The sequence below is a fragment of the Carassius gibelio genome, chromosome B22 (genome assembly GCF_023724105.1).
Source record: "Carassius gibelio isolate Cgi1373 ecotype wild population from Czech Republic chromosome B22, carGib1.2-hapl.c, whole genome shotgun sequence".
NCBI lineage: Eukaryota > Metazoa > Chordata > Actinopteri > Cypriniformes > Cyprinidae > Carassius > Carassius gibelio.
Window position 1 is genome coordinate 53,586,876 of NC_068417.1, and position 21,385 is coordinate 53,608,260.

Consider the following 21,385-nt stretch of genomic DNA (forward strand, 5'->3'; position numbering starts at 1 on the left):
CCGTCGTGCTGGCGCCCAGGGTGGTGAGTTATGTTGTAAGAGGGTTGTAAAAGAAGGTCCTTGTTTTTTCTTTAACTCACGTTCTGGTCTTTGAGTGTAGAATGTGTCAAAGGGGTCAGGATTCATTTATCTGGAACAGATGGTTGAATACCATCCGCTCATTGGTGTTACATCCCCCCTTTGTGGTCGGATGATGCCCTGTGGTCATTATCGGACAACACCCACCACCATGGTCGGATGGCAGGTGAATCCTGACAGTCGGATAGCAGGTGTTTGTTAGGGCTGAGGACTCAACTCGATGAGGTCCTTATCCGTCTCTGGTGTGGTACCTTCCCTTCGGGGTTTCCATCGGAGACCTCCAATCCTAGTTGTCTTGAATTTAGCTGCAGAGATTCGCATCTCGTTGAGTTTCCTGTATAGGACTAAGGCCACGCCAAGGGTCAGGGTGTGGCCGACGACCATGGAGATGCACAGTGCTGTGTCAGCTGCAGTCCAGGCTTGGACAACAGGTGAGGTGTTCAGGATGGGCAATCGAGACAAGGCTTGAAGGGCTGCGTCGACGGGAGCAATGTCAATGAGCTGAGGCCCGCCTTTTTCAATCCACAGTTCCAACTCCGGACCTAGGGTGAAGTTGTAGTTCTTGAAGAAGGATGGGATTTCTAGTTCTGATTGGTACTCTTCACTCGGAAGATGGTATAAGGCCAGATCGTCGAGGTGGAGGATGGCCCCTCGTGGGACTTGAATCCACATGCTCTGGTCGAGCAGATTGACACGGGTGGCTGTGTCATGCTGGTCGTAGGTCAGTGTAGCGGTACGTACCGGAGTGTTAACGAGCCATCTATCACCTACAATCTCAGCTTGCGTCTCGGTGACGTGGCTGCGAGGCTGGGCATCGGCAGGGCAACGCGTGTCGCTGATCATGGGTTGCAACCCGCAGATTCCATCAGTATTGTCTCTGAGAAATGGCTTGCTGGGGCAGAGGTAGTGAATGTCTTTAGTTAGGGTGCACATGTGCAGGTTTGGGGCTAAGTACAGCTGGGTGTTGCTGTCATGGTACGCCACCACCTCAGGGGTACGTATCTTGATATGAGTGTTATCCTTCCAGAACCCCACATTAACAATGTCTTTGAGTCTGTAGATTCGGCTTGACTCTATGATGGGTAAGTTCAGGAGGAAACTCATCTCCTTCTGCTCAGGATCCACGTAAAGGGGAATAGCACTACCTAGAGAGTAGGCAAGGTGGATTTGCATGGGATCAGTGGGTGTGGTGATGGCGGAAGCCAGCACATTTTGCACCAAGCTTAGGGGTATCAGGTATGGTGGAATTCTTCCCATGGCTAGACTGTCGATGGAAGAACTCACTTCCCGTAGCATGTCAGTCATTAATGCTGTGACCAGCTGCGTTTGGGCAAAGTCATTCTGGAACACAGTGAACAGCTGTTTCATGGAGTTCATGGTCTGGTTCAAAAGCACGCTGTGGGTGTTGAGAATGACCACCGTTCCTTTCAAAGTCTTTCCAATGGTTTGCAAGGATGCACTCTGTGTAGTGAGTTGCTCTTTTAGCTGTGGAAGTTCCGTCTGAATTTCAGCCACATGCCGTCTCACAGTGGCTATATTTACTGCATTGACACTGGACATACCAATGTTGAACAGAGTTCCCACAGCAGCGGCGGCTCCGAGCAGCGCTCCCAGGAAACGTTTGGGGCGGCGGTTGTGTCCACCTAGTCCACCTGGGTAACAGTCATCTTCTCAAGTTGGTTGAGCATGTGCTTGACATCGGCCTCGGCGTGCTGGAGGGAATCCTCTGTCCAACGGGCACCGGCCCAGCTGTACTGGGCTACTGCGCGGGGGTAGTGTGCTCTGTAGACGTTGCGGGGGTCGAGTCGAACGTATACTTTCTGGGTGTACGTCCGACAATTCGTGATCAGGAGTCCCGGTTGCTCTCTCAATACAATGCCCGAGGCAGGACCCGGTGTGATAATGTCTGATGACGGCTGGCCTCTGGTTGACTGGAGGCACAGGATGAGAATCCACAGCAGCATCCTGTTACAGGCCAGAGAGAGAGAGAGAGATGGGGAGGAAAAGGGAAAAGAGAGAGAGGGAACAGGTCAGTGAGGTTTGTCCCGGGTTGGATGGGACAGTCTTTTCGCTTCGATGGCGGCGGTTGGTGTTTAGCTTGCATTGGCCCCTCCCTGTCTTTCTCTGCTAGTGGCCACATGTCTCTTAATCTGGTTACGGTGGACCCATTTGAGAACTGGTTCTCTCAATCCCCGACTTAGCTGGATTTGGTACGCAACTGGGGAGAGTTTGTTCATAATCTCATGAGGTCCCGTCCAGTGTGGCAGGAATTTCTTTGACAGCCGCTGGGGGCCTGTCTGAGTTGGCGGGGTGAAGCGGTAATACAAGACCCTGTCGCCCACATTCAGTTCCTGGTGTGACGCTTTCCGATCATAGTATGCTTTCTGGCCTTCAGCGCTTTTTTGCAGGTGTTGCTGGGCAAAAGCAAACGTTGTTTTCAAGTGTCTATGGAGCTCGTCAAGGTACTGGAATGTGGTGTAAGCAGTGACAAGGTTGGAGTCTCCTGGTTGATACAGCAAGTGTAGTGGCAGGGTCATCTGCCGCCCAGTCATGAGTTCAAAAGGGGACACCCGTGTTGATTCCTGTGGGGTGGCTCTGATGGCCATCAACACAAGGGGTAGTTTCACATCCCAGTCTTTCTGATTAGCAGACACATACTTTTTCAGCATGGCGACCACCGCTCGGTTCGATCTCTCTACCTGGCCGGATGCAATTGGATGGTGGCTGATGTGTAGTTTAGCTTGTACCCCTAGGCATTTCCAGATCTGTTGCATGATCTCGGCCGTGAAGTGGGTACCTCTGTCTGAGTTGACTCTCAGTGGCAATCCGAACCGGGAGAAGATATGGTTCATCAGGAGGTATGCAGTGGTTTGGGCAGTGTCATTGGGTGCTGGCAGACACTCTACCCACTTGGTAAACTGGCACACCACCGTGAGGAAGTACTTGTTGCCTCTTGTTGATCTGGGCAGGGGCCCTACCCAGTCGATTTGGAGGTCTGACCACGGGAACGTGATCCTTCTGCGTTGCAGTGGGGCTCTGTGGTTTGGGTTTGCTGGTGTGAACTGGCAGCACACAAGACATCCTCTGACGTACTCTGCCACATCTTGTTGCATGCCGGGCCAAAATGCCACCTGTCTCAGTGTGTCATACGTGGCTCTGGCACCGTGGTGTCCAGCACATGGTGTGTCGTGGGCGTACATTAGCATTACCCCCTTTTGGCATCGTGGCACCACGAGCCGTGGCGATGTGCTGTCATCAGGTGCAAACCACAGAATGTCGTCTTGTACACGTAGCATGTGTCTGGTGTTATACAGGTGTCGGAGGCACGAGTCATCATTGAGCTCAGCTTCAGTGATAGGGTGGTTGGAGGGGTCAGAGAGGTGGTTAAGAATTGTCTTTATGGCAGTGTCAGAGGCTTGCATATCCGCAATGTCGTTGTTGGAGATCTGCGGAGTTAGCGATAGCGACTGTGAGGCGGGCACTGCCACAGGTGAAGGTCGTTTGCTGCGGGTTAATACTGCAACATCGGGGCTGGGTGTGGGTTCTGGGGGTGACCACACCTCCCCGTGTAGTGCGCCTGTTTTGGCGAGGGCGTCGGTTTTATCATTTAAATCTTTGTCCAGCCCTGGTAGCTTAGAGTGTCCTTTTACCTTCTTCCAGTACACAGTCATATTGTGCATTTCGGTTTCCAGCCGGTAAGGTGGCACACAAAACTGAGTCTGGCATAGTTAGAGTCTGTACAGATGAGGATTTCTCTGATGTCATGGGCTGATGCGATCTGCAGAGTTATGAGAATGGCTGCTATTTCTGCATATTGTGATGACTGGGGACCTAACTTGAAGTGTTGTGGGGAACACGGCTGGTCGTTGACCCACAGCACTCCTGCACCTGCCTTGAGGATGCCATCGTGGTTGTAGGAGCATCCATCGACGTAGGCTGTGAGCATGCCCTGACACGCATTCTCTTCAAAGTACCTGTGACAGGTCGGTTGTTGCTGTTGGGGTTCTTGCACGCCCATTTCTTCTGCAGATATGTTATCAGAACAGTTTTGGCATGCGGCCAGGCCATTGCCCAGTGCAGACTTGTGATTCTGTGCATACCGTGCCTCAACATTGCGTCCTTGGAGAGCCATTAACCATGTGGCTATGCGTGAATTGGTGACCACACCATCTCGGATTCGCTGGCTGTTGAGGAACATTACTGGCTGGTGGCAAGTCTCTATGATAACTTTCTGTGCCCCAATGTAATTGGAGAATCGCTGAATGGCCCATATAGTGCAGAGCAGAGCTTTTTCACAGTCTGAGAACTTACACTCTGGTGGAAGCAGTGTCTTGCTGGCATAGGCAACTACTTTCTTGTCTTGATCATGCCGTTGGTACAGGCCAGCACTGAGACATTGGTTGGAGAACCCAGCTTCCAGGTAGAATTCCTTTTGTGGATCGGGGTAAGCAAAACACGGAGCTGTGCATAAATGTCTTTTTAGTTCTTTCATGGCGTGTTCTTGAGCCTCTGACCAGACGAAAGGGCAGTCCTTTTTTAGCAGAGCTGTCAGAGGTCTGGCAATGTCCGAGTAGTTTTCGATGAACTGTCGAGAGTAATTGCATACCCCTAGAAAACTCCGCAGCTCAGAGACGTTGGTGGGAGGCTTGATGTTTTGAATGGCATGAATGCGGTTTGACTGAGGTTCAATGCCTTGGGATCCGATGAGCAGGCCCACGTAGTTAACCTTAGTTCGGCACCACTGTCCTTTGTGGAGGGCGATCTTGGCTCCGGCGGTGGATAGTTGGTTCAAAACATAGTCTATTTCTTTCAGGTGGTCGGCCACCGTTGTGCTCTTCATGAGAACATCGTCTACATAGATCAGGTTGCCTCTCATTCTAGCGTCTGGGCAGGCTTTGTTCAGAAAGATGTTGAATTCAGCTGGTGAGTTGGCGTAGCCGAACGGACACCTGTTGAAGGTGAACTGTCTGTTGCCAAATGTGAATGCCAACTTGTGTTGGTCTTCCGGGTGCACCGGAATGGTCCAGAATCCAGAGGCCACATCAAGTGTAGAGAAGATTGTGGCTCCTCTGATTCGGGGTAGTTCTTGTTCTAGCTGGGTCATGGGCCATCGTGACAGCGGCACCTGTTGATTCAGTTTCCTGTAGTCAATGGTGGGTCGCCATTTGCCGTTAGGTTTGAGGACGGGCCAGATGGGGGCTGAGTAGGTGCTGTTGCATGGACGGATGACCCCCTTTTCAAGCATAGATTCGATGATCTCCTGCACTGGTTCGTGTGAGGCGATGGGAATCTTGTACTGTCTGACAAAAGTGGGAGGAGCATCAGGGTGCGTAGGGATGCGCACCGTGTGGAGGTTGGTGAGACCACAGTCTAGAGAGTCTTTGGCAAAGGATTCTTTGAACTTATACAGAACTTGTCTGAGTCCTTGACGATCTGTATCGCTTTGAAGTGCATTAGCGTCTTGTAGAATTTGCTGCACTTGAGATTCAAAACCTGGGTAAGGCTCCTCCACCGGTGTGTCATCAGTCGGGTTGGCATTGAGAGGTGTAGTAGGTTCATGAGCCTCACCGACGTTCTTGTGGGAGACTGTGTATATTGTGAGGTGTTCATCCTCGGTCAGCTCCGTTCTGCACACTTGGTCTTTAGGCACCGACATAACAGATGTGATGGCAATGAGTTTGAAGGGTGCAGTGAACAATGTACTGTCTGTACTCCCTTCGGGTATCAGTGCGGGTGGAATGGGACCAATGACAGGTAGTACAAGTTCAAAATCATGAAAGTCATGGCTTACTAGCCATCCCAGCCGGTAGGCCTTGGGAATGTTGATGTCAGTTGCCGTGCAGTTGTTGAACAGGATGTAGACTACACGAGATGACACTTCAGTGAGGGGTGTGGCTTCCAGTGTGAGTCCGAGTTCCACACATTCAGGTGAGGGTTGGAAGAAACCCAGCGTGTGGTTTAAGGTTTGACCCCATCGCATGTTGAGCCGAATAGCGATCCCTTTGGTGTAAGCTGGTACCACCGTTTCCTGTTCGTTGACTAAAGTGCAGACTTCTGGGATGGTCTGCCCTGATATGAGGTGGTCATGGTTGATGGAAACGTGTGGCTGCAAAGTCAATGGGGCCCATACAACTTCATTAAAAGTGTCCACATGAGCCTTGAGGCGAATCAAGAGGTCTGCTCCAATGTAAACATCGTGTGGCAGGTCCGGAAGGACCAGGAAATAATGAGTCAGGCACCGATAATTCCATTTCACATGCAAAGCGCAGATTCCTCTAGCAGAAACCATTGAGGATGGGTGTGAGTTCAAAGGGAAACGAGTGCGCTTGCTGGCATAAGGGAGGTCAGGTGTCTTCTCAGTGATTGCATTGTACAGTGACAGACTAATGGCTGAGTTGTCTGCCCATATGGCCAGAATACTGTCCGTTGTTGTTATATCATGCAGCTGCAGTTCGGTTTTGACCTTGGGGCAGTAGGTATCAGAGTCTTTAGTGGCCTTGAAGGTACAGAGGATCGAACTTGAGCCCTGGTTTGTTGTTGAGGCTGGATACCTATGGCTGGCTGCTGGGGTTCCCGTGACCTCTGTGACCCGACAGTCTGGCTCTGTGGGAATTCTCGTGACCTCTGTGACCTGACCGTCTGGCACCGTGGGAATTCTCGTGACCTCTGTGACCTGACCGTCTGGCACCGGCGACCTGTGTGGTTGGAGGGGAAGAGGTTCTCGCACTTGAGCCCAGACTTTCAGCTGTTTGAAATCTAGTAAAGGCTCAAAGCGATCAAGCAGGTCTTTCCCGATGAGAAATGAATAATTGTTCATTGGTGAGACATAAATAGGATGTACTAGGCTCATAGGTCCGATCGTCAGGTGGATGGGAGCTACATTTCTGAGCTGGATGTCATTTTGGCTGTATGACTGCACATTCAGCTTGCAAGTGTGAAAATTTAGAGTTCGATTCTGTCTCTGAGCTTCAAATTTGAGCTTATTAAATAGTTGAGCCGAAATCAACGTGAGGTCTGACCCTGTGTCCACAAGGGCTTCGAGTCTCATTTCCTTTTCTAAAGTGATGGTTAGGTAGAGTTTCCGAGCCACTCCCTTCTCGATCAGGTTCCCCAGGAGTTTTGGTGTTGGGGCTTGTGTGTTGATCGATAAGCAGTTAGGGTATGTTTTGTGTGTTTCGTTGTGGGTACAGATAACCAAAACAGCACTTTCTGGCACCTCAGTGTGTGGGATGATGCTTTCTTGGTCAGGAGGTGCAGACGTCAGCTGGACTGAGTGGGTGTTGCTATTGTTTGATGAGGCAACAGCTAGTTCAATAGTTCGTGGTTGACAAACAGTGTTCTGTGTGCTTGGTTCAGTTGTGGAGACGTTGGGAGTGGTGCTGGTTTCAGGCATAAGGTTTAGTCATGCGGTGTCTGGTTTATCCTTCTTGTCCTCCTTGTGAGGTTTCTGTTGAAGGAACTCTCTCAGTATTCTCAGAAGTTCTGCAGCTTCGGATGTGGCTGCACTTTCCTTGTCAGATGTGGGCTCAGCCTTGAGTTTCCAAGTATCACGTCGAGAGTGTTCCCCCTCCCGCCTCCCTGGGCTTGGTGTCCTGGAGGCTGGAGGTTGGCTAGTTCTGGGTCGCCGGCCGGCTTCCCAGGTGCCCCCCCCCTTTTGGTTATGGGAGGGGCGAGGCCGGTCCCAGGATATTCCAGAGCGGTCGTTCTGGTGCTTCGGACGGGCACCACCACCGCGACCGCGCTGCCCTCTGCTGGCTTGGAACGGTCTTGACTCTCGGTTGATGGGTGTATAACTGGGGTGCTGTTGGGCGCCCTCTAGGGTCAACTCTGAATGGGACTCAGAGACAGAGCAAATAGTTGGGTGTTTTACAGTCTTTTCTGACACAGTCTTTTGTTTGGTGTAGGCCTTATGTGCTAAATCACGTAACTGTTGCGTTGACATGCTACGCGGGCACGCTAACACTCCCAAATGGTGGCTGACAGTAGGATGGAGGTTTCGCAGAAACAAAGTTCGGAAGTTGACGTCTTCCTCCATGCCTGGTTCATTCCTTGCTCCGAAGTAGGCACGTCGCAGTCGGTTGTAGAAATTTGGTGGGGTTTCAAGTCGACCTTGCTTGAGGTCCATTGCGGTTACTAGCCCTTGGTCTGATTCTGGATCAGAGAATTCACGCACCAAAGCTTTTCGCAGTTGCTGGTAGTCCATTTTGACAGTCTCTGGTTGACGGTCTAAGAAACTGCGTACCTCACGACTGGACGTAATTCTGAGCAGGTACAATTTGTCCCAAGTGGTTACGTTGGTGACAGTTTGCAAGTGAAAGTCTATATCTTGTAAATAAGCGTGAATGTCGTGGCCTCCTGCAGGATCTGGGTTGAACGTAGGGATGTTTCTAGCCAGCTTGTCCAGTTCTTTTGGAGTTATGTGTCCGTGGCTGGTGACCCAGACTTTCTGGAAGGGTTTTCCTTCCCCCACTGCTGACAGGGGTTCGTGGAGGCTGGCTGGTGACATTTTGAAAAGCAGGCTTTCACCCCCTTTTCCAGCTCGAAGTTCTTGGCTGACACGCTGGGGTTCACTGGCCAGGGGAAACTCTGTGGAGTGTGTTTCCTCTTTCTGTTCACGTTGCAGGCTATAAGAATGTTTCAGTTCTCTGTGAACCATGTCAAGTTCATCTATTAGAGAGTCTTTACGCTGTGTAAGGTCGTGGATTTCAGCTCGGGCCATTTCCAGGTGATTTTCATAGGCCTTCACTTTAGCATCTCTTTCTTTCAGTTCGATTTCAGCCCTTTCGAGGAGAGCGTCACCTTGTCGGAGCTTTGCCTCGAGTCTCTCTCGGGTTTCTCTCTCCAAATGTTCTCTTTGGTCTGTGTCCAGACGAAGATTCTCCAGGGCATTTTGAAGTCTTTCCACTTCTTTCTGTAGTTCTGGATCTGTAGCGTTCTCTTTCTCGTGCTGGTCTTGGGTCTCGAGAAGTAGCTTATCTAGACGACTCTGGGTGTGGGCCTGATGCTGTAGGGCTTCCTCCACTCGAAGTCTCAGAGCCGCGGCTTCCTGCTCCAAGTCGTGGTTGCTCCTTTCGCTGATCCTTGCCTGGGCGATGAGGAGGTGAGCTAGGGTCCCTGTGATCCTGGCAAGTTCTTTGTGGGTGTAACTCTGCGTTGGATCGTTCGCCATCAGCTGGTCCATCTCCGTATCCAGTTGTCCCTGGCTCAAGTGCTGCAGGTCACTGGTGTCCTTTGGCAGGAAGGAGGTCGTCATCGTCTCCAGCCATGTCGCTAGCTGATCCCAAGGGACTGCGGGACTGGATGCACGCGACATCTTGGCTCACTGCGGACAAGAGAAGCACAACACACACACAAAGAGGCCAATGCAAGTTCGTTCTCTGGTTAACGAGCTATCGTACGGCTATGCCGTCTCTAAGAATTTTGGCTAACTGATGCAGACAGTTAGACAGGGAGGCGGGTCCAATTAGGGTCGGCCCAAAATAGAGACTTGACAGGGGATAGCCTCGTGGGTCACCTGGTGACACCGGCTGCTCGGTTGTCGCTCTACTACTTAGCTCTCCTTGGGGTCTCTCGGTGAACTGCAAGAAACAGAATCACAACAGCATGCAAAAAGGTGAAGATAGGAAAGAGCACCGTGAAAACAAAACACCAAATAAATTGGTCTGCAATGAAATGGAATGAATAAGAACGCTAGAAGTGTTAGGTAGAGAATAAAAAAAAAAAATTAAGCCTGCTGTTTTTCACAAGAGTTTCTGCTAGGGGCCTACAGCACGTGCGGCTAGGGGAGTAAGAGACCTAGGAAAAGGGTGTGGCTTACAGAGGAAAATGGACCAAACACTTAACATAAATATCAGGGGGAATATCTAATATTCTGCGCCTTATAATAAGTGGATAGGTTTTATCACTTTTGGTTCACCTGGTGGAATCCAGCGGCACGGTCAGCCTCCCTGGCGCTCCCAAACACTCAACCGCAGTGTCCCTGGCCCTCCGTTACTCTGACGTTGCGCCCTCTCAAACAGCTTGTGACTTTTAACACAACCGGCAACACCAAGATGTCAACCGCCAGACAGCACTACAAAATTGGGCTGTTCCCCAGAACCCTCTCTTTAGAAAAGAAAGTGGGCCCCGATTTAGCCCCCGGTTTAGGTACTGGTCCCAGAGATTGCGTCGTGTGTCAGCTGGACTGATTGATCACCGTTGGAGTGCCAAATTGCTGATGTCTTCCACTGCGTGGCGCAAACGAACAGAGATAAGAGGGACCGAGTTTCACTCACGGCCAGTGTTGGCAACGCCGGTTGGCCCCCTTGCTCACTGGAAACCTGAGATGACTGTCCTATCACCAAAGGAGTTCTACAATCAAATACACAAAGGATGAACAAAGGAAACTTAAAGTGAATTAAGGTTTGGTTTGTTTAATCATCAACTGAGTAAATATATATGTAGAAATGAGAGGTAAACAGCTTTACCTAATGATGATAAAACAAAAACAAAAGCTTATGATAATGATGGTAATTATCAAAATAATCTAAGCAAAAAGAGAGAGGAAAGATAAAAAAACAAAAAGGGCTATATAGAATAAAATAAAATAAAAAGTTGAATAAAACTATAAAAAAAAAAATAATAATAATAATAATAAAAATTAATAATAAAAAAAAATTAAAGAGGAAAAAAAAAAAAAAAATAATAATAATAATAATAATAAAAAAAAAAATAATAATAATAATAAAATAAATAACAAAAGACAGGAATGAGCACGGGAGAAGAAGAAGCTGGTTTTCACCACAAAGGGGCGTATTCACTCTCTGTGGCTTAACCTGGTGGGCAGAAAACTTAATTCAAATTAAAAATTCAAAACTGGTTTAAATCTAAATTTAAAATAAGCAGGTGAGAAGAATTAATTGGAAAAATCGGAATAAATGCCCTATAATACCCAACGATAACAGTAATGTATAATTAATAATTATGAAATTAATCAGAAAGGGTAAAAGTAGATGAAGCAATTCAAAACAGAACCGAAAAGAAAGAGATCAGAGAGATGCAAGCTGTGAACTGACTTAACAGGTTACTGCCACTAGATGGCTTGCTCCCTTCTAAATGGGTTAATCAGTGGTTGGGCTGAGACACTTAATTTGCACTATTAAACAATTAAATTCTAATTCAAATCATGTTTGAACCAAATTCAAAGTAAATGTGAACAAAAACAGGCAAAAATTGTCTAATGCTGAAATAATATTCGCACGAGCAAAGCTGTTAATGCAAATAATTATTGATAATTTAGACAGCTAATTCAATAAATCACAGAGAGAAATAGAGGTTAGTAATTCGAGAGCCTTATCTGAAACGGCCAGAGATGGCACTCATGCAAGCTGGAATCAGAAGACAGGGCAACTTGAAACGTCTAAAATTCCCTCTGGTGTTTAGATAGCGGAATGACAGTCAGTTACACTATGATCTAATCTCTGTGCGCTCATCAGCGCTGATTCTCTGCATCAAAATCGCAACTCACAAACAGACAAAGGTTTTATGACCCTTGAGGTGCTAAATTAAACAGCGCGTGAGGCCGGAGCTTTTCTCTAACCAACACAAGACTGTTAATAACAGATTTTGTCCATCTGTTTTACCTCCCATAAACATTTAACAAAACAGCACTTATGATTTAAATGTTTTAGGTTTAAAATCGGGTAGCTAAGCCAATTTAGACCAGGAGTTTTTTATCGTTTAAATTTTGAATATCACTGTGGCTCACCACGAAATTCAATAACGATACTTAATATGCAAGGCCTTTTTAACTGAATCAGAGGAACATCGCTCAGGTTCAGATTTACATATTACAATTAATAAAAGATTTCTTCATCTTTTAATTATTCATATGAAAATGTTGGTCTTCTCTTGACAGGAGACTTTTAACATTTACTGCAGTTTATTTTTATTAAAATAACAGTGACTATAGGTATTTTTAGAAACTGTTAGGCTGCTGTGCTGAACAGTTGCCTTTGTGCCAAATGAGTTCGCTCGAAGCGCGACTTAACTCACAATTCAAAAATGCGCATACATAATATTAACATCCAAAAATGCTCATGAAAATGAAAATGAATATTGCTCACAAAAACAAAGTTTGAACGCTGCCCAAATTTAACTCCACCATTTAATGTAGCAACAATCACTTTCTGGGGAATAATTAACTCAAATTAAGTGAATATTCATGAGTCTATGAATATAACGTGCTTATTGCTTACAAATATTAAATTACCCAAAGAGGGAATATTTAATCATTTAAAGGTAACCTTTACTAGAATTAATTTAAGTTACTCTAGACAATCTGTTCGTCCAGCGAACTGGAAGCTAGACTTCCTTATCAAAATTCAATAAAAATACCCTTCTTACAAACTCCAAGAAATATTAATCTTCTGATCAGGAAAAAACAATATTTTCTGTGTCTGTACTACTAAGATTACTGAAAATTAATTCATATAAAACAAAGCTCGTAGCGTAGATCACACGATTCAGGGACTTCGATCTCAATGAGCAATAAAACAATTCAATTCAAGCAAATTATAGGATTTAATAAAAACAGACTAAAGAGTACATAACTACAATTCACACGGAGTAAATATGAGTATATAGCAAAACGAAAATACAATTTAAACAAGGTAAATGAACAAGAATAATAATGAGATAAATGAGAGAGGGAGATAAAGAGAGAGAGAGAGAGAGAGAGAGAGAGAGAGAGGGAAAGTGAAAGTGAAAGCAATCTCAGCGTGGCAATTTCAAACAGTTAACTTTGCAAGAGACCCCAAGTCATTGAATGATTTCACAAACATGGAATAGCCTAGACAACCTTAAACAGCAATTTTAGTTGCGATATAAGAAAGTACTTGCTTTGATTTGGCTCTTGTGCGTAGCTGCGCTCAAATTGTCCGGTCTGTGCGGCCTCAGCGTGGTTCTTTCCAGAGCAGATGATACGCGAGCTCGATGGTTAACGCGAAGGTAAACTTTGCCAAAAGATGACTAGACTTAAGTTCGTTTGGCTCGTGAAGGCAATTGAACGAAGTCAAATATCAGCAGACAATAAAGAAAAACTAGAATGAAACGAAAAGTAAAGAAGAATAACAGAGAACTTCTTGAAGTCCGGTTGCAAAGCTGGGAATCCTCTTTTCTCTCTGGCGGAATGCCCAGAACATCGGTTTCCCCGAGCTTTTACGTGAACCTAGGTTCACGCCTAATTTTGAGTATGATCCAATGAAGTGTAAACAAACTGAGGCGGGAAAAATCTTCTTTGTTTGCTGATCTCCGCCCACTGGTCTAATTTATGGCGATGACAAAATTAAACATTTTTCTTAAGCAAGATCGTTCCTCTGAAACAATGCATCTTTTTGTAGTTTGCTATCAAGATTCGTTACAGTCGTGTTTTTACGATTATACAGACACCAAGAACTATAGTTTTATCCATCAAGTATACATTGATATTTAGTTATTCTTAACTAAATGCATATAAAGTTTGCATTAAACACACAGTAACATTCATATATTCCACTATGCCTCATACATACATTTGAGCATGAAAAGGGAGATATTAAAATACATTTAGAGGTAGTTTTAGTAAAAAGGTCCATGGGCTAGCAAAATTGCTTGTGCCTGTTTGTGAAGGTGTGTGCGTCTTTTTGCGCTGGAATGTGCGATCGAAAGGCGGGGGGGTGTTTGTCTTCCCTTTTGAAGTTCGATATCGCATCTCTGGATAGTCTCCGAGGTGTTATAACTCTCATCCACGCCAGGACGTTGCCGTCGTGCTGGCGCCCAGGGTGGTGAGTTATGTTGTAAGAGGGTTGTAAAAGAAGGTCCTTGTTTTTTCTTTAACTCACGTTCTGGTCTTTGAGTGTAGAATGTGTCAAAGGGGTCAGGATTCATTTATCTGGAACAGATGGTTGAATACCATCCGCTCATTGGTGTTACAGCGTTAACCATCGAGCTCGCGTATCATCTGCTCTGGAAAGAACCACGCTGAGGCCGCACAGACCGGACAATTTGAGCGCAGCTACGCACAAGAGCCAAATCAAAGCAAGTACTTTCTTATATCGCAACTAAAATTGCTGTTTAAGGTTGTCTAGGCTATTCCATGTTTGTGAAATCATTCAATGACTTGGGGTCTCTTGCAAAGTTAACTGTTTGAAATTGCCACGCTGAGATTGCTTTCACTTTCACTTTCCCTCTCTCTCTCTCTCTCTCTCTCTCTCTCTCTCTTTATCTCCCTCTCTCATTTATCTCATTATTATTCTTGTTCATTTACCTTGTTTAAATTGTATTTTCGTTTTGCTATATACTCATATTTACTCCGTGTGAATTGTAGTTATGTACTCTTTAGTCTGTTTTTATTAAATCCTATAATTTGCTTGAATTGAATTGTTTTATTGCTCATTGAGATCGAAGTCCCTGAATCGTGTGATCTACGCTACGAGCTTTGTTTTATATGAATTAATTTTCAGTAATCTTAGTAGTACAGACACAGAAAATATTGTTTTTTCCTGATCAGAAGATTAATATTTCTTGGAGTTTGTAAGAAGGGTATTTTTATTGAATTTTGATAAGGAAGTCTAGCTTCCAGTTCGCTGGACGAACAGATTGTCTAGAGTAACTTAAATTAATTCTAGTAAAGGTTACCTTTAAATGATTAAATATTCCCTCTTTGGGTAATTTAATATTTGTAAGCAATAAGCACGTTATATTCATAGACTCATGAATATTCACTTAATTTGAGTTAATTATTCCCCAGAAAGTGATTGTTGCTACAGTACAAAAGGATTCTCCAAATCTGCCAGAAAAAGTGAATAAGGAGACATTTTAAGCAGAAATAATATAGAGAGAGATGAGTAAGGGGAACAAAAGACATGCTAATCAAAGGCGAATAAGGAAAAAAAAGGGAAAAAAAGTGAGCACAAGACAAAGGTTGTTACATTGAATGCTGGAAGGATTTTTGTATGAGGAAATACTAAGTAAATGAGTGTGTCCAAAAGGTTTATCACAATTTGACTGGTAAAACACCTTTGTCATTCAATGACAGTTAGCAATAATAGAAATAATGGAAAATAAACCAGATATACACTAAGGTGTGGTTTGAGTACACAGCTTAAAGACATGCATTTGTGCTTTAACAAAAACCTATTCAGGTTTTAATACTCCTTCAGGACTAAAGTGTGGGAATTGAGTCCAAAGGACAAACAAACCTCACAAAAAAAAAAAAAAAAAAACCATACAATAAAACCCACCTTTCACATAGATGTAGATGGAGCTCCTCTCCTTCGTTTGTATGTTTTCACAGGTGTAACGGCCCATATGCTGTACCTGTGTAGAGGTGAGGAGGATAATACTAGCTCCATCTTCCTCTAGCCCTCCCTCAATTTTACGACCCTTTTCCCGCATCCATTGCACCTTGCTCGCCTCTGCATTATCAAAACAACTGAGTTGCAGTTGTCCACCTTTTGGTATCACCAGATGAGTGGCATTGGGAGTGATAACAGGTTCAAACCACCCTGAAATACAAACACACACAAATCTGTTCACTGTGCATACAGAGTCATGGCTAATCAACGGCAGGATCCAATCAGTTAAAATATCATTTTGTTCAACAGTCAACAACCCTTGAAGGTGAGATTGTCTTTATGGTAGATGTGACTGATGACTCTTTAAAAGCAAGTAACCTATGGCTGATATTATGATCTTTTAATTATGACTTAATTATAATTAAGTACAATAATAATAATAATAATAATAAAAACCTCCTGGATCCCATCTATTATGTAAACTAAATAAATAAATAAAACATTTATCATAAATTAAATGGTTATGGATCATAATTTTAATTTAAAAAAAAAATATTTTTTCATGTAAATTGGGAACATTTACTTTTAGAGTTCAAATAGCTACTCTCGTTCGTAATTTAATTTATGAGAGGTGGATTGTGACCTTCACAGATTTCGTGATAACCATCCAGATTTGTTTACCTTTTCATGACTTGTTCATATTTTGAACAATTAGCGCTAACTTCTCCCATTAACCGCACCATGACTAATCGGTTACATCACCATGATTTATTGTCCAGATGAACCAAACGTCACAAAGCAAGTGAATCAAGTGAAGTAAGGGTTTGTAACGGGTGCATTAGTGACTAATACAGGCAATTTTTCAGGATAGCCGAGGTCTGGATCTCATTTGCCTAACGGTCCCGATGTTTCCCGCTAGATTAGAACGTTCAATCATTCGCGTAACAGATGCACGTTTTACTGGCGAGACTATGACAACACCAGCACTATAAAGAGCGTAGAATTCATCAAAGATAAACTCATAACATTGACGTCACTTTAAGGATTTAAGGAATAATTGTTTCAGGAATGTGTTTTGAGTAATACTTTAAAACACATTCCCTTGACTGTGTTTAGAAAGTGTCCTGACAGTTTGTGCTAATGTTGCCAGTGTTAGGGGTTATTGGGTTGTTATTTTTCAGCTCGACAAAAAGGCTAACCTTCTGAAGTAGGGGCTCGAGTTGTAATAGCCTACATTTAACTTTAGTTAGAAAATGTAGTAAAGAAAAAAAAGTGCAAGTTCGTGATCTCACCTATAAAATGTTACACGTGAACCTTTTTTTCGTCGGACGCATGTTGCTTGCAGCTCAGTTATAAGATAATCTCGAGCAGGTAACAACAAACCGACCGTTAGGAAAGAACAGTTTGTGACACGACCTGTAGCTGCTATTAAGGTTGTGGTCATTATGTTGACAGAAGTTTTATTAGCTAGATAATTGACTGCTCGTTCTACACTGGATTTACTTGAAGCGACTCTAATTACATGCTAGTTAATTATTGACATTGTGCAGAACACATGAGATTCGCGCGGTGCGTGAGTTAACTTCCCTAATAATTCAAATGAATCAATAGTTATCTCGTTCAGATAGACATAAATCAATTATCCATTTAAATTGACAGTGAGCCACTATAACTATTGAATATGCACACGGAGGGTACAGATGGACAAAAATCTAACGGTCATCATCTGCATCTGTCGTCAAAACAATTGGATAATTCTCGAGATATTAGCCTAATCATCCGCACATAATTAACAGCAGGCTACACTTATGAATTACGTAGTCAAAATAATTGGCGAAAAATTCAACAAAGGCCTATTTGAAAAAAAAATAAAACATTTTTTATCTGAACATCTGAAAATATTGTATGATCTTACCTCCAGGTAAGGCGAATAAAATTAGAACTGTGCATAAAAACCAAACGTGACCCATTCCGTCAGTCTGTGAGTGTTCGTGCCTCCGTACATTAGTAGCTACGACTCATCCACAACTGAGTGTGTCTTCAAGTCCCCCCCCCCCCACCTCTCTCTCTCTCTCTCTCTCTCTCTCTCTCTATTCGCACTCTGTGGCAAGCCCTTTTAACACTTATGCCTTCAATCTTCTAGTGTCTATTTTGTTTGTAATTGCTACTTTATTTTAATGAATTATATGTAATCAAATAGGGATTAGTTTCTTTTTCAGTTTCACCAAAACATTTCTATTTTGCAATTTTCCTAAAAACATTCACTGCTATTAAAGGGTTAGTTCACCCAAAAATGAAAATTATGTCATTAATAACTCACCCTTATGCTGTTCCAAACATGTAAGACCTCCTTTTATCTTTGGAACACAGTTTAAGATATTTTAGATTTAGTCCGAGAGCTCTCAGTCCCTCCATTGAAGCTGTGTGTACGGTATACTATCCATCAGGGACGTGCACAGGAATTTTGAGGGGCAGTTGCTCTGACCTGAAAAAAGGGCACTCACCCCCCCCCCCCCCAAAAAAAAAAACTCACAGGCTATATGAATGACTGAGAATAACAAGGTCTTTATTAAAATATATATACACAAAGTAAAACACTGAAATACAGCACTCAATCACCTTAACTACTACTAATAATAACATAGAAAAACATGACTTGAGTCATGAAAATCCCTACAACAAGACATTTCGGTCAGATTGTCAGGGAGCTTAATCTGAGAAAAGAACATGACAAATAACAAATAAAAATAAAACTTTAAATACAGCATAATTTGTTTAGTGTGTGTGTGTGCCGTGGGTGTGTGCATGAGTGAGTGTGCATGGGTGAGAAAGAGAGAGACGGCTTTACTATAGTCAAGCAATAATTTTCTATACAGAATTCACACCCTATACAAATTCCACAGCTGTACAATTTTCACACCCTATACTAAATTTACCCTATACAATAGCCTACTCATCTGGAATGAAGGAGCAAACATTCAGTGTAAGAGTAAAAAAATGACATAACATTATTTAATATTTATACTACGGGGCCGTTGAATGCTTGAATCTGATTGGCTGACGAACGTTCTGAGGCATGACATTATTTTCTGGAAAAAGAATGGCGAACATAGTTCCAGCAGGGGGCAAGGAAGTCGACCGGAAGTTGAAGTCGGATGCGTGCTGCCATCTTGTAGCAGAACTTCACTTGCGTTAGCATTCCCATTGACTCCCATTCATTTTGGCATCACTTTGACAGGGAATAACTTTACATCTGAGGCGTTTAAAGACTCCGTTTGTCCATTATTTATTTCTAAAGATACACGACAATGTATAAAGGGCTCCATTACCCTCTACGTTACATTATGGCCCCGTAGAAACAGTTTTTGTAAAAAATAGGCTATCGATTGCGTCAGAACCACTCGACTCTCTGTCGTATTACCGTACAGACAGGAGGAGAAGCTCGCAGGCAATTAACTTAATATGGCGTAATGGCGTTACATTTTAAAATACTATACAAAATAATTAATCAGAATACTTACTCCTGCTCACTCACGCCAAAGAACTCCCCACTCAAGCTCGCCGTCTCTGCAAGATTAACGATGGCAGTTTGCACGCACAGCCACTTATAAGATTTACATCTGTCAGACAGGTTGCTGACGTCATCATTCCATATCACTTCGCATAGTAAAACTGTAATAACGGAAATTACAAAAACAACAACATGACAAACGATTTTCCAAAAGTATACATGACATTTCTCACTAGCGAGGTAATAACAGCGCTGTTTAGAGACGCTGCTGCAGTCTAATTCACACAAGCTCTCTCTCTCTCTCTCTCTTTCTCTCTCTCTCTCTCTCTCTCTGTGTGTGTGTGTGTGTGTGTGTCTCTGTCTCTCTCGCTCTCTTTCTAATAACTTCATTAATAACTGCATTATAATACTATCAACGGCTCAAGCCTCCATTACCAGCTTTAAAATTACATTGTGAAACCAGCAAAAGAAGCGTTGGATGAGATGTGGAAGAAATAGTCCTACCCACAATAGTGATTAAGTACAAAAACCGAATGAATCCCTTTAAATATATCATCTGATCGATGTCTTGAGGTGTGGTAACCGTGGTATAAGCGGAATAATTGACTCCGCTTCGAGTCGTGACCGAATCACCACCTCAGGTGTGCATTATTTTTCTAATAATTCAACGGCCCGTCGTCAATTATTCCTTACTTGAATCACAGATTAAATAGTGTTTTGACATCGACAACCCAAGTGCATTTTACCTCAAACTTGCGTCTAGTTAACTTTCTAAAGTAGCAATCGCTTCTCGGGTCGACATTAACAAACGTACAAAATTATATTCAGAATTAAAAATATTTTTATACCACTTTTTAATGTGTGATTGTGTAATGGTTTTCACGAGATACCAACCTTTCGCGAACTTGCTTCCAACACTCGTTCTCATGGAGACGCAGTGTGCACGGAGGGGAGGACTGTGTGCGCGCGAGTAACGTTATGTGAGAGAGACGTGTGAGTGAGAGACGCAGGGAAATGAAATGCAGCTGAACGTTTGCTCTATGAAAGACATTGACAAAGACAAAAACTAAGGACATTTAATCTATAATTTTATTTTATTTAGTTTTGCCAAACACACATTACAGTTTTGGTTAGTTATCGTTTTTTTGTAATGCCTCGTTTTTATTTTTATTTCAGTTAACACCATTTTTTTTTTCCCAACTAGTTTTCGTTTTTTCGTTTGTTTTTGTTTACGATTATAACCTTACTATTACTTTTCCGACAACGTTGAGTCGTCTCACCCGACAACCGCGACAATCTCCTTCTAGGGCCGCTCATGCAGGCTCAGCTCAGGTGCCGGTCGTGTGCAGCGCTGCAGCCACGTAAAGAGAGTTTGCCCTTCCCCTACCGACTTTCACTTTCGGAAGGGTGCCCGAATATGGAAGTGAATGAGGCTTTGCGATTTTTTATTTATTTATTTATTTATTTTATCTAGGCCTACGTGAAATTTCTCCATCCATTGTACAATTTTTTTTATTTATTTTTTTTCCACCTAGGAAGGGCAACGTGAGTCGAGAAGGGCATATGGGCAGTTGCCCGGGCAACCTGAGCAACCCCACTGTGCACGTCCCTGCTATCCATGTCCAGAAAGGTAAGAGAAACATCATCAAAGTAGTCCATGTGACATCAGAGGGTCAGTTAGAATTTTTTGAAGCATCGAAAATACATTTTGGTCCAAAAATAGCAAAAACGGCGACGTTATTCAGCATTGTCTTCTCTTCCGTGTCTGTGTGAGAGAGTTCAAATCAAAGCAGTCTGGATATCCGGTTCGCGAACGATTCATTCAGTTCACCAAATGGAACTGAATCGTTTTAAACGGTTCGCGTCTCTAATGCGCATTAATCCACAAATGAATTAAGCTGTTAACTTTTTTAATGTGGCTGACACTCCCTCTAAGTTCAAACAAACCAATATCCCGGAGTAATTCATATACTCAAACGGTACATTGACTGAACTGCTGTGAAGAGAGAACTGAAGATGAACACCGAGCCGAGCCAGATAACGAACAAAACATTGACTCGTTCACGAGTCAAGAACCGTTTCTGTCAGACGCGTCCGATTCGTGAACCGAGGAGCTGATGATACTGCGCATGTGTGATTCAGCGTGAAGCAGACCGACACACAGAGCGTCTGAACTGAACTGATTCTTTTGGTGATTGATTCTGAACTGATTCTGTGCTAGTCTTATGAGCGCGGGTAATCCGAAGGCTTGAATCAAGGGCAATCATCGCAAATGACGCCATTACGTCGAGCGCAAAAGAACCGGTGAACCGTTTTCTTCAACCGGTTTATTGAATCGAACTGTCCGAAAGAAATACTGGTGATCCGAACACCGATGCAACCGGTTCTTCACTCGTGAACGAGTCAGTCTATTGTTCGTTATCTGGCTCGGCTCAGTGTTCATCACAGCAGTTCAGTCAGTGTACTGTTTGAGTTCATGCAT

General features: G+C 43.9%; 1 protein-coding gene across 2 annotated transcripts in view; it reads right to left on the minus strand.

Annotated features, from left to right (window-relative positions):
* The window catches only part of LOC127987524 (mast/stem cell growth factor receptor Kit-like), a 33,339-nt gene extending 15,908 nt beyond the window's left edge, over positions 1 to 17,431 (minus strand). Inside the window, exons 1-2 of one of the 2 annotated variants that reach the window (XM_052589879.1) lie at positions 17,308 to 17,431; positions 15,339 to 15,602 (exon numbers count right to left, since the gene is read on the minus strand). In XM_052589879.1, the coding sequence (XP_052445839.1) occupies positions 15,339 to 15,602; positions 17,308 to 17,362 (319 nt within the window). In that variant the 5' untranslated portion in view covers positions 17,363 to 17,431. Of the gene's footprint in view, positions 1 to 15,326; positions 15,603 to 17,307 lie in introns of both variants that reach the window. The other variant, XM_052589880.1, reaches the window with a different exon arrangement.
* Positions 17,432 to 21,385: the final 3,954 nt, after the last annotated feature.